The sequence below is a fragment of the Phalacrocorax aristotelis genome, chromosome 24 (assembly GCF_949628215.1).
Source record: "Phalacrocorax aristotelis chromosome 24, bGulAri2.1, whole genome shotgun sequence".
NCBI lineage: Eukaryota > Metazoa > Chordata > Aves > Suliformes > Phalacrocoracidae > Phalacrocorax > Phalacrocorax aristotelis.
In genome coordinates this window covers 6,418,991-6,432,728 of record NC_134299.1, presented here as the reverse complement: position 1 = coordinate 6,432,728, position 13,738 = coordinate 6,418,991, and the positions used below count along the sequence as shown (strand labels likewise).

The following is a 13,738-nucleotide window of genomic DNA, read 5'->3' as shown; positions in this document are numbered from 1 at the left end:
AAGCGTATGTGCAGATTGAACCCAAAAAGAGCACTCAAGGGACCTCTGCCTTTGCGCTAGCTGACTTCAGGCCTGTGCTGTCCCAGCCACAAAGCCAAGGCTTGTGCACTCACCTCCAAGACAAAAATCTGAGGCCTGACCAGGTGCTCTGACCTCTGCCTGTAGCTGTAGGGTGTGAGTATTAAGATGCTCATCTGTAGTTACAGTGCTGAAAGCTTGCAGCTAAAGAGGCCCTGCTCCCTTTGATCTCTGCTGCTTCCTGCAATGAGGCTGTTAAAGTTGTGACACCTGAATTTTGACGATTAACAGGTAATGGCATGACTAGTAGTGACCTGAGCAGATGTTCAGTGGCATGAAGTCTTGCCACTATTTTTAGCTTTTGCTTCAGTGTTGGTCTCTTGGCAGTGAAATTCAGGGGTCGGGAGCTTTGTGTCAGAAACAGTAACAGAATTTGGAGAGTTTTACCAAAGCAGGTGGGATGTCCCATGGAGCTAGAAAGCCTTCTGAAGAATAACGAATCCCAGTACTGATAGAGACCTCATACAATTAAAGAGGGAAAGCTCATCCATCTGCAGGGTTTGGTCATGTTGTGTTTTTTCCATAAACTGTACCACCAGACTCTGTTGTGTTTGACGCAGGATCCCAGATGCAATGCCTTCCAGGTGAGGCACTAGCCCAGGACTGGACAAACTTGAATTCTACCAGTAGTTCTGCCATATCTGCCTTTCAGAAGTCTTGATAACACTTCTATTTAGCTGGAACCTTAAGTATTTCTTCTGAAGAAAAAGTTCGGCTTGTTTTCATAAGCGTAAACACAGCAATCAGGGATTAGAGAATTGTTTTCCCTGACCAAAGCTCCTTCGCTGTAACAGAGGGAGTAATGATTACTCCTCCTTCCCACCATGTGTTTGCCTGCTCTGTTTGGAGTGTGAACTCTTCAGGACATGGGCTGCCTCTTGCTCTGGGTTTATACAGCTTGTGGTGAAGTGAGGCTTCACCAGTGTTTATACTGGGCTGTAAAGCAAATAGCGTAGGATGCTGGAAAAGCCTCTTGTATGCGGATTCTCATCCCCTTTCAGCTCTGGATGGAGCAGAGGGGAAAGGATTGTTGCCAGAGGGACATCTCATTTCACAGCACAGTAAACTTGGAAGAAAGGAGCTGAGAATACCTATGCTGGGTGACCTAGAACAGGTGTTTCTTGCTCAATCCCCTGCTGAGCTTGGCTCCCACTCAAGCAGCTTCATGTAGACGCCGATCAAAGAGGCTAGCATTGCAGAACAGTGCGTTCAGTGAGTTTTCATTTCCTTTTAGAAATTAGGCCAGATTGTTTCCGTTATATTAAAAAAAGATTCCTGTGTGTGATAGAAACTGATGTCTATCATTCATTTTGTTGCTGTGATGGGAGAGTCCCCCAGAGAGTCAGGCAGAAATGGAGAGCATTCCCTTCACACTAAAAGCTGCCTGAGTCTCTCTGGTGTGAAAAGGCAGGGTCATCCTCTGTCTTCTCCTCCCCTATTGACTAAAGGACATTAAAACTCTCCTCTCTCTCCAGGGAGAAAACCTCTGTCAGATTTTGGATGCTTATTCAAAACTGTAGTCAAAGTTTTCATAAAGCTTCATAAAAGCACTTCACTCTCTTTCCTACTAACACCTCTGAAGGCTTTCAGCACATTATTGCTCTTCCTGCTTGGAAAACGTAAAAAAGGACTGGGACACAGGAGACATTCACATCTTCCCTGTCTCTGGAATGACGTTAACCATATTTCTCCGCTTTGCAAAGCACCTAAGGTTTAGCAGTGCTAAGTGTAATTTAAGTTGTTATTACAGTAGAGTCACCCCAAAGTCAGACTTGGTTATATGACTGTCTTCACTCTGCTGTTCCCAATTTTTGGTAGCAGTGCAGAGGTTTCTGCACTCCTAGCCCTGAAGCAGTAACGACAGCAGCTTTCCCGCCTGTGCTGGAGCTGACACTGCACAACAACCTGAGGCCCTCTGCTGCATGTAGCAGCTGGAAAGGCTCCCCACAAGCCCTTCTGCACAGCACAGGGACTGCCAGACTGCCTGCAGTTCTGAGAGCAGCTAGCTGATGGGCACTTCACTTTTGTTTGCTGGAGTAGAGGGTGCGGAACCAGATTAAACAGAGTATTTAGACTTCCTGCTTTCTGGTGAAATCTGTAGGAGTTAGGACTAAATACTTTTACTGAACCCAGCCTTCAAGGCCTCCTAAGCCAAGCCCTTGATGCATGTATTTAACAGAAGTCCATCCCTCTTAGGCACAGCATGAAGTCAGCACACTTAAACACATGCTTGAAGTTAAATCCATTTACTGCTGTGGTAACAAGTATGCCTGCTACCCACCTCCCTCGCCCTATAAATCAACAGTACATTAATTTGTCAGCCACAGTACATGAGCGCATTTATTAGATGCACCTAGGACTTCATTCATCACTCCGTAATGTCAGTAGTCAAAGCTTTTGAGGGTCCATGCGCTTTGGGGTTGTTATTCCAGGTTACCTTTCTGGAATGGCTAAGGTATGCTGCAAACGCCAGAGCAATAAAGCAAGAAACTAGGAAATAAAATCTTAAACAAAAATAAGAAAATTGGAAAAAACAAACGAAACCATATTGGAAAAACAAACCAAGCACAACAAAAAATGCCCATCTGGTGCATAGTAGCATTTTTGGAAAACCCTCAGAAATAAGCCATAGTTCCACTGAAATATCAATGAACTGATTTATGTTTATGAACCAATTTATGTTTGTTTCTGTGTTAAAAGCATCGAGGATGTCTAAGATGAAATAGGGGGCTTTAAATCACAGCTTCTGTCTTAGCTGTGTCTGTCTGCATGCCTGCATACATGCTTCCTGGGGCAAAATTTTAGGACCTTGGTCTTAGGCAGTAAATTTGGTAGGCAACAGCAAAAGAATGCTGGAAGATGAGCCATTTCCTCTGTGGCATGACCATCGCTGGAGCGGTCATCCCTGTTCCCTGACTGGTAAAGGAATGTGCATGCACCTGGTTTGTACTAACCTCTTTCTTAGATAGGATCTTCCCAGGGATTGCGTGCATGCCTTAAAGGAGCGTGTTCCTTTATAGGACAGCACACACCTGAATGTTTGTGGGTAGGGTTAAGGAAATAGCCCATGCCGTTTACTGGATGGTACTTTGCCATCCCTCACCTCTTCTCTCCAGGAGTACCTACCATCTGAGAGGTGGGCCAGGCTTCTGTCCTGAGCTAAAAGGATTCCCCCAGTCTTTTCACAGTCCATAACAGTTCCACAGTAACTGCTGAGTGAAAGCATGTACATGTGCGCACATCCCCACCTGTGTGTGAGGAAATGCCTCTAATGTGTCCTGCTTCAGATTTATTGGTATCTTTATATTTTAAAATATCTTCCAGAGATTGTTTTCCATTGTACTTCAACTGCCAGTGATACTTGCAGCGTTTTCTTGGCCTTGTTGGACTCTGGCAGGGAAAAGGAGGCTTCAAGGCACAGCTGCCTTGCTTTCTCTACCAGCTTATTTGTTCCGAAGTCTACACAGTTGGCTGTTGACATGTCAAATGTGTAGTAGGTTGATAGGTCATTTAAAAAGCCTGCTCTTTTTCGTATTACTGGTTCTTGATACTATAGCAAGGCACTTCAAAACAGTGGCTTCAGGCATGTCTAGGTCTTCAAGAGTTGTCAAGAAGCAAGTTGCCAATGTTCTGCTCTTGGCATCCTGACCCATACTGTACGTGTCCGGCTTTTCTCAGCCATTCAGGTGTAAAGGAGCTCTAGGCTGTTGATCTCACTGCGAGTACAAGCGCCACAGTTTTATCTGGGTGTAAGTAGTCAAAACGAATCCCTGTAGGAAAGCAGTACTGATTTCAGGTAACCATGTGTATTTTGGAGCTAGCCACTCTTTGTCTCCATAGATACTTTTAATGGAAGACTCACTAGTTCAGTGTTAAAATTCTCTTTTTTGTCTTTAAAATGAAAGTTGTTTTCGTGGTCTGAATTGACAGCCTTTGTTCAGTAAGTGTTAAACACAGCTCATCGAATTATTCCATGGTTCAGCATTTCCATGAGCGTTTGTATTGGTCTTCCAAATTTTGATTAAAAAAGATAGTGGAATAAAAACAGACATTTCAAATGCTTCAGCCCTTTTTAACCAACTATAAGACTGGGAGAAAGATTTCAAAATGTCAGTGGAACTTTTGCAAACTGTTTTAGCAGGCATATTTTCCTTCTTTTTTATTATTTAGCTTGGATAAGTGGCAGTTTCTATCTAAGCATAGTTCTAGATAGTACACAGAATGATGGCTAAATTCTAGCAGAAACTGACGAAATAAAGCTAAAGCAAACCAAAAGCAGAATTCAGGCCACTACAGATGATTGTAGTAGGACTCATTGTGTGTGTATGCTTTGTGCTGCTCTGACTTGCTAGGGCTTCCTCAAAGCCTAGTTTACAGCAGTGAGAACGCAGTCAGAGCAGATGAAGATAGGATTTGCAATTCCGGATTAAGGGTCTCAGTTGGACACTTTGTAGCTGTGGCTGAGCCCAGAAAATTCAGTTCATATTTGTCTGGAATATTTCAATGTTTGTTCAAACATAAGAACAGGAATTCATCCAACCAGAATGTATTTGTTGGGGGTGGGGGGAGGGGGTATTATGTTTTGGATGTCAGAAGGGGGCTTATTCCCGCACACTTGCCAGGCAACACTGGCTTTAGCAAGAGGTGCTACCTCAGTGAGAAATGTAAAATTTGGCAGACCAAAACCCTTTAAGTCCTCCGGACTGTTTTGCTGCTGTGATACACAGAATACCAGCTGGCCACATCAACTGCCTTGCAGAGAAACAGATGTGGTAGGGTAATGTAAATTGGTCTTTACGGATTGTCTTGGGGAAAAAAAAATAAATAAATTCCTTTTTAAAAAAAAATCCCCAGAATAAAAGAGTTAAAAGGCCACTTTAATTAGTTTCATATTTTTGCAAACTGTGTTTACATTATTCATAATGACAAAATACTTGTTTCAATATAGGGGCAAAAGGGTCAGACAATTTCATGGCAGCAAAGAGTTAGGATCACATTTTCTAAAGTGTTGAATATCAGCAGGTTCCATTTTCCAGATGATGGATGTGACCTGATGCTGTCTGTCGAGAGGAACAGCACCAAATGTACAGCTCCATCTTCTCAAATGAGCTCTTATTTTGTGTTGGTGTCCAAGTTCCATTTCCAGAGATGTCTTGGGTTAATTCTTCTCTTGTATGGACTCCCTCTCTTTTGTTTCCAAGAGTCAAAGATCAGGTTGTGCTGATCCAAGTTCTCCAGAAATTCCTTCTACACCAGAAGAGAGTTTGAAAAATGCTCTTCACCTGATTGTTTTTAACTTTACTCTTCCCATTATGGTACGATGGGAGGTCATCTGGCCATTGAATTACAGTGACTTAAGCGGGGACCCAATTTTCCCGTTCTACAGGTCAGTCTGCTCTTGAATGTGTCTGGCACTGTGATCTTAACACTTGGGTGCAGTGTTTTTAGTGTCTGGCTCTTACGTCAAGAATATCTCAAACAGGCTTAAGCCAGGACTGCCTGCTTGCTTATTTCGGAATAGGATGATACTGGGGAGCAGTGGTGTAGGGAAGTTGGCATGCCTCAGGAAGCCAAGAACATCTGGTTTGGGTTAAAGCTATGCAACAAGAAATAATGCATATATGGTTTGGATTGCTATATTGAGCTGGCTTGTGCAGCAGTTTGCATTGTTAATCAATATCGGAGAATTGCAAGTGCCTTTTTAGATAGGCGAATTATCCCAGCTAAAGAGGAGAAGGATTGTCTAGAGTTAATGGCTTCTGATGTGGAAAAACCCTGTATATTGTTGCAATGGTGTGTATGTTCAAATCTCCTTGAAAAGCTCATGGTAGAACTACCCTGACTCAGCACTGCAAAGAAGAGCAGGGTGACCTGAGTCATGGGCCCCTAGAGATCTTGCTTCAAGTTTTCTATTTGGAGTAAACTTTAATTCTGACATTGCTTTCACGTTCATACTGCAAGAGGGGAGAATAGTTGCAAAGAAAAGAGAATGCTTAAACTGCAATGAAACATTGTGTTGTGAGCTCTTTTTTAAATATTTCAGTCTTAACACTCTGAGGAATATTACATTAAATTTGATCTGAAGTGAAATAAGTGTTTTATCTAATTGTGAGGTTCAGAAAATTGAGACAAAACCTGTAACACTGTGGGAAGGGAACTAGAGGTCTCAGCCTCTTTGCGTTGTGGTGGTGGGGCGGGTGCCACATTCGGATGTATGAGGAGAGAGGAAGACCGCATTTTGTCTGAAAAATAATTGGAGCATGGCAACGGCCTCTGGGATGTGTACTTGCCTGGAAGCAGGATGCACAGGCGAGGTACTGTGGAGAAGGAAGTTTTGTGTTAGTGGTGCTCACATGCTCTCTGCGTTTCTCTTCCAGTCAGATGGGACCATCCTGGCTATTGCGTTGTTGATCCTCTTCCTCCTGCTGGCGTTGGTTCTTCTCTGGTGGTTCTGGCCTCTTTGTTGCACGGTGGTAAGTGACAGAAATTGTTAGCACAAAACAGCAATACAGTGTTGCCTGAATGTGAGAAATGAGTGGGAGGAGGCAAAGCTTTCCAGTAAGAAAGAGCACAGGACTGGTCATTGAACAAGATGGTGCTTCTTCCATTGCTGGCACTGCTTTGTGCTTCTGTTTCATCTACCTGACCTTTGGACTATACCCATGAGATAGCAATGTTGCTAACATACAGACCTTGTCAGGAGCCTTTCACTCTTACTTATTGGTCACCAAACAGAAACAGTTTGTGGAATCGTATTGGTTGCCATGCCTTTTTAGGAAGAAATGGCTTTTCTGGATTCTCTAACCCCAGTGTCAGTATCTCGGTGCTGGAGTGCTCCTGTAGAATGCAGGCATGCTGAATCCAGGCTGGAGTCCTTGTTCTGCCTCAGGTACAAGGAAAAGACATTTCTAAGTGTGCAAATTTTTGCAAGATTAACTTTTTTTCCCGGCTCACCGTGTCTGGAAAGCACTTCGAAATATCCAAATGACAGTTTCAGTAGAAGTATGACTACGCTTCACTGAGCATTACCTTTCCTCCATGCTTTTTCACAAAATGTTCTGCAGAGTTAAAAAGCACAGTCGCAGAGTTGTTAATTTAAAAAGGCAGACAGAAATCAGGAGAAAACAGGAGAGAAGGAAGAGGTCAATGGAGGCAAAACGGAAATCACAGGACTTGAGACAAGCTTTTCTCTCGCACACCACCCTGCTGTTTATCTGCAAGGACCTGTTGTACCCCTGTACATCTCTGCTGATCGTCCCCTAGGGCTGCCTTTTCCAATGAAGAACAGGGCAAGGGCTGGTTATTGTGGAACATACAATCCAGTGAAGCTCAGCTCTTGCTTTGGGTCTTGTTTGTGCTGCAAATATAGAACCGGAATTAGGGATGTACAAATGTCAGCAGAACTGGAGTCTGGGTTTGAATGGTTGCATGTAATGTTTCAGATACTACTTTTAAGACTGCCCAAACTGGCCCCAGTTTCTGGGTCACCGTAATTTTTCTTGGTTTTTAAATCACTTACCCAGTGTTGTAAACTTGCACTATGTTGTACCAAACCTATGATCTGGTGCTGAGAGCTTTGGAGCCACAAACTGCAGGAGCAGTCCCATTTGAGGATGAGCCTTTGTGGTGAGATGTATTTCTTCATCCAGAACAAGGATGGAAATCTCCCGGGAAGGTCTTAGTTGTCTATTTCTGTTTCTGGCTGGAAATGCTAGGGGTAAATCCCTTCTGAAAAGAAGTTTGGCCGTAGTTTGGCACCTCTGTCCTGAGGTGAAAACCAGAAGGGGGAAAAGTATTTATTTGGACTTTTCAGAACAATAAAGATTAGTTCTAAAAATGGACAAAGGATTAGCAGTGTGGTAGGGTGCTCAGAGTTACTTCTCTAACTAGATGGCACGTTCCCAGAGCAGTTGGGTCAACTTGTTTGCTGGCGCATCTGCCCAGAAGTCAATGGAGATGTGCCCTGTACAGATGTTTACACTGGGATTTGGTGGAGAATTGAGGTGATACAAGGAAAGGCTCTAAGTGATGCTGCCGTTTTAAGGTTCTGTTACAGGAGAAGGATGAAGCTCGTAGGAAAAAGGCATGAATAAAACCAGCAGGTTATGAAGTGAAGGGAACCCCTTGCGGGTAAGAAGGCCAACAATATTGCCAGCAGATTGAGAGAGGTCATCCTTCACCTCTACTCTGCCCTAGAGAGACCACATCTGGAGTGCTGTGTCCAGTTCTGGGCCCCTCAGTTTAAGAAGGACGTGGAACTGCTTGAGCAAGTCCAGCAGAGAGCTACCAAGATGATCAGGGGACTGGAGCATCTCCCTTGTGAGGAAAGGCTGAGACACCTGGGTTTGTTCAGCCTGGAGAAGAGAAGACTATGGGGGGATTTCATAAATACCTATAAATTCTGAAGGGTGGGTGTCAGGATGATGGGACTGGACTATTTTCAACAGTGCCCAACGCCAGGCCAAGGGGCAACGGGCACAAGCTGGAACACGGGAAGTTCCACCTGAACATGAGGACAAACCCCTTCCCTGTGCGGGTGCCAGAGCAGGGGCACAGGCTGCCCAGAGAGGCTGTGGGGTCCCTTCCCTGGAGACATTCACCCCCCGCCTGGACGCGGCCCTGTGCCCCTGCTCTGGGGGTGCCTGCTCCAGCAGGGGGTGGGACGGGGTGATCTCTAGAGGTCCCTTCCGACCCCTGGCTCATAGGATTCTGTGAATATGGAGCTGTGCACTGAAAGGGTAATATGGGTCTTTTGCAGTGGAATGATACGAGGGTAGTGGTCATATAACAGCGCCTTGAAGTGTGAGAAATACAGTCCAGATAAGCAAGGAGGTGCAGCAGAGGGAAAGTCTCTTGCCCACATAAGACTTTATAAGCTTAATATTTTCCAGATTTAAATTCTATACTTAAAAAAATTTGTTGTAGATAAAAGCATTTCCTCACCCTCTCTCCTCCTTTACCTCCCACATTCCCTCTTAGCAAGATCTCCAAGTGGGGACTATCTCACCGGTATTTCCAAATGTAAGTCAAACACATCCCCCTGCTTGCTGGGAAGATTTTGCTTCAAGACCCTGTATAAAATCTCTTCCAACTCTCTGGGGTGGCAGTCAGTACGTTTGGCAGTAGATCAGCAGCTAAGATACCTCACTCTGTATTGCTTACCCAAAGATTCTGTAAAATGGAAGATAAATCCACAGAGGAGCACCCAGCCTGTTTGGCTCAGGATAGGCAGAAAGAGAGCGGAGTAGTGCTTATTTACTGGTTTGGTAATGGCACATTAAGGAATGCAGCGCTGTCAGAAGCCCAGAGTGAATTAAGGGCAGAGGAACTGGCTTGCACAACAGACAAGAGAGGCAGGCAAGCAATAACCTCTAATAACCAAACCACAGACCCAGAGACACTGCTGTGGATTCAAGCCCAGGGCCATTTCAGAGATAATTGTGTATGTGTCCGGAGAAAAAGAAAAAAAACACAACCACCTTTTTTTTCTTACCAAGTATAAATTTGTTTCTGAGTGACAAGCACATTTCTAAACCCTGAAATTCCTCTTGGCATGCTTTTTAATTAAATGGGAATCATTATTATCCAGCAGTTCTTCAGGAAAGACACCAAGCCAGCTTCATCCCTGGAGTAAATGGACTGAAGTCAATAGACTTGCTCTGGAGATTTATCTGGAACCCAGTATCTCCTTGGCATGCACCCATAAAGAAATGCTCTTTCCAAGTGTATCCAAGTTTATTGGTCTCAGAAGTATTCTGGGATGAAGTCTGGAATTTACCACTCAGTTTACAGTAGATGCGATTGTTGCTTAGTGGATCAGAACAATAATTAGGTCTTTGCTGTGCCTGATACAAGCACAGGCAAAATATCTGTGGGGGGATATTATAAGAGGACAGGAGCCAGGTGCTAATGTTTCAGGAGGTTTCAAGATGTTTATCCAACAACAGAAAACACAGAAAGCTAATCCTGCTAAGCGGACAACCCCAGCACTGTACACATTAAAAGAACGATGGCACATACAAAGACATCTACAGCAGGACGACCCCACGCTTCCTGAGCAGAGCATATCTGCAAAACAGCAGATGCCAGATCCTGGCCTCTTTGATCTTAGTGGGCATTTTGCTGTTGTCTTCCCTTTCTTCCTCTTTCCTGAACACAGCATAACCTGAGGGAGTCTGAGCATTCATAGTAGTAACTGTGTGTGCAAGAGGCTATGTAGGTGCCCAAGGGTGAAATTGTTCCTGGTAGGAGGCCAACATAAGGCTTAGGTTTAATAGTGATGTAAACCAAATAGATTTTAGCATAGATGTAAGCCAAATAGATAATAAGCCTCCAAAACCATCTTAAGGAGGATTTTGCAGGCACATTGTTAGATTGGCTTGGAAATGGAGCTGCTTAAATTGTTTTGATGTATAGCGAAGGCGTAATTAATGCAACAGTTGGAAGGCTTGTCTGCACTGGGGCAGTTTCACTGTGCCGACACGCAGCACCACACTGAGCAAGCGTCTCCCATAGACACTTAAAATTGGCAGGCTGTGTGAGTTTTGTCTGGGCCATCCTTTGCACCTGAACAGGATCTGCATGAAAGATTAGCCCTGGCATAGCTGAAGTGGTGGCTACGGTCAGCCTGCCCCGAGCCTTGGGCTGAATCTTAGCTAGGGCAGTGCAGGGGATAAAATGCAGAGGATATGAGTGGAAATATCTCCCTGGTGCAGCTGAGCTCTGAGACTTGAAGCATTTCCCCACATGCTCGTACATCCCACCTCCTTATGGTTTTATGAGGTAAAGAGGAGCCTTTGCCTCCCTTATGCAGTGTGGCTTGAGGGGTGAGGGAAGGGGAAGCCCACTTAGAATATATACACCATCTTACTCATTTTTATACTGCAGCTCTTTTAAGTACAGGGGTGTGGCTGGCATATGAGGTGTTGGTATTTAAGCAACTAATACCAGTTTTAACTGTAAAGCAGCTTTCTGGAAGGAAGCATGGAAGAACCCAGCAATTTGTTTGGCTCTCAGTCTGTGCTGCAGCTGACCAGAAGTTTTGGAAACAAAAAGCTGGATGGAGAAAATACAGAAAATATATATTAAAACCACATGAAAATCATGGCTAAACTGGAGGAAGAGGAGGGGAGGAAGTGCATAGACTCTACAGCAACCCTAAAGAGTCATAAAATTACATGGTGTGTGTTGGCTTGATGGAGATCACTTACAAAGGTCCACGTATTCTGATTCCCACCCGCTCCCATGTGCACGAGGCACAGTTTTTCTGTAGTTATGATGGTTTTGGGAGAAGAGGGCACGGGGTCATGAATCATCTGAAACATTATTGAGGCAAATCAAGAGAAAGAGAGAAAGAGATGCGAATGTGCAAGCAGAAATTGCTTGTGGACCTCGCAGCCCCTGCCTTTGGTTCAGATCTGAGCTATTGAGGCAGCACTCCCCTCGTATAATGTGGTAGTTTCACTGAATTGATTGGAGCGTGATGTGGTGTGTAACATCCAAGCTCTGAATCCACATGTGCTGCCACGAATGAGTGTCTTCGTTTGTGGCACAGTCAATCCAAAACATTTGGAGGTAGTGCTGTCGTTGTGGGTTTAAAGTAGTGTAAATAACAGAACCTGACTTTGCAATTGCTGTGCACAAAGGGCAGCAGGAGGATAAAGGCAGTCCTCTTAATCATCCACAGTACCCGCAGCACTTCACTGCGGCTCTCAGCCTCCTGTCAGTCAGATCAGGGTCGTTTAGATATGGATATAATGCTCTATAACTGGCCGTCTTTCAAAGGGCTAGCATGGATCCTGAAAACAGCCTAGCAGAGGCATTTTGCCTGGGCTAAAACCATCAGCTCTACAGCAGCCCAGGTAGAGGAATGGGCTAATAGAACCGTGTGTGCACCAGGCTCTGAGCTGGCGTGCTTTGATGTGCTGCTGTGATGTGTCATTACCAAAAGTTAAAGCCAGATTCTCCAAAGTGTCTATCAGTTCTGCGGTGTCCAAATGGAAAGATCTTCATGGAGTTTCCTTTTTGGAAAGCGGAAAGCATTGCCCTCTGAGTGTTCAGAAGGGAGTTACTTGCCTTTAGATGACATGCCTAGACATCAGATTCCCAAACCGTTTTACTTGCTAATGTGTTTCCTTAAGGCCAGATCCAAAGGCCAATTCTATTAATGTTGACGATGTTCAGCACCCTTTGTTCCAGACCACAACAGATATTTAACACAGAGGAGGTACTGTTGTTCTTTGCCCCAGTCCTGCATGGGAAGTAATTAACTCAATAAAAATGACTTCTTCCTTTATTTTTCCCCTGGTCGCCTCTCACTTCTTCCAAAGAAAGTTGGCTCAGCTCAGCTAAGGAGAAATAGGTCTTTAGGACATAGTCTTATTAACCAGGAAATTCACTAGCAATCAGTGAGTGAGAGCAAGGGCTTCTGCTTGTAACTGAAAGTAGCTATGATGTTTTCCTTTAGTCCAGAAAATGAATTTAGTTTATATAGTCTTCCAAAGAAAGTGGGTCAAACACTTGGAGCGAACCCCACTGATCCTGGCCTTGTTTATCTGTGTAAGTGAAATAGCCTAGGAAAAGGAATGACCTCTACAGATGGTACATTTTTTTCATGCATTCCCTGGAGAATTCCATGGCAGCCCCATCCAGTTGCAAACTGTACCAGAGTAATTAAATGGAGGGCTTTTTTCCCCTCTGTAATATCATATTTTTCATCAATGGATGATTTTGACTTGTGTTGTGCGTAAACCACATTCAGTACAGATCACGTCAGCCTGAAGTCTTGCGTGTGAAACAGCCTTGTCTCCTAGTTTTAAAAAGTTAAAATTGAGATTCCTGGATCTGCTTCCAGGCTGACAAGAGAGGTTAACTTAAAAGTGCGAGTTAGCTTTCCTATTGGACTTCATTTACCTCTTACTAGTATGTCTAGGAAGAAGAATGTCTTATGTTGCAGATGAAGAAATAGGGACAGGCTCCTGCTTGTATTAGAAACTTTGAAGTGTAGACCAAATCTCCAAGGATTTAATGGGTACTTAGAAGACATGGCAGATATGAAACAAATAAAAATGAAGCGTTCCTTTACCCTACTCGTAACTAAACTATGAAACCCTGTCACAGGACTTAAAGAAAGTCAAAACTATAAATATGTAAAGGGAAAAAAAAGATGGGTCATAGTTAAGGCTATTAGGATAGCAAAAATACATAATCTATATTTTCCAGAAGAGTGAAGGTAAATAAGGACAAAAAAATCTGCTCAGTTAACTGCATGCTCCCTTCCAAATTTAGTCCTAATTAGAGGCAAAGTCCTTTATTTCTTATTTTGTGCTCTTTTTTCATGTAGCCCTGATTTTAAATGATGATCTCTTTCATCTTAAAGCAGATACGCTTCACTGACAAGAAACATATTGCCCCTATTTATCATGTAAAACTTCAGGGAGAGTTACTGGATATGTGCTTGCTGGACACCAAACTGGTGGAGTTTTCTGGTCTTCCCAAGATGGGAAACATCCTAGACACATTCCTGGAATTTGTGAAATTTGGATTCAATATGTGCTTTCTTATGCCTGAATGGCTACAGAAATTTCAGGGCAACAGAAAACTAGTCCTCTCCAAGGCTTTTAGACTTCTAAAAGGTGGCTAATAGCATTCCTCTGCTTTT

General features: G+C 43.8%; 1 protein-coding gene across 1 annotated transcript in view; it reads left to right on the top strand.

Moving 5' to 3' along the window:
• The window catches only part of ANTXR1 (ANTXR cell adhesion molecule 1), a 107,272-nt gene that overhangs the window by 52,114 nt on the left and 41,420 nt on the right, over window positions 1–13,738 (top strand). The window contains exon 13 of the mRNA XM_075117554.1: window positions 6,456–6,551. Coding sequence (XP_074973655.1) covers window positions 6,456–6,551 — 96 coding nt within the window. The remainder of the gene's footprint in view (window positions 1–6,455; window positions 6,552–13,738) is intronic.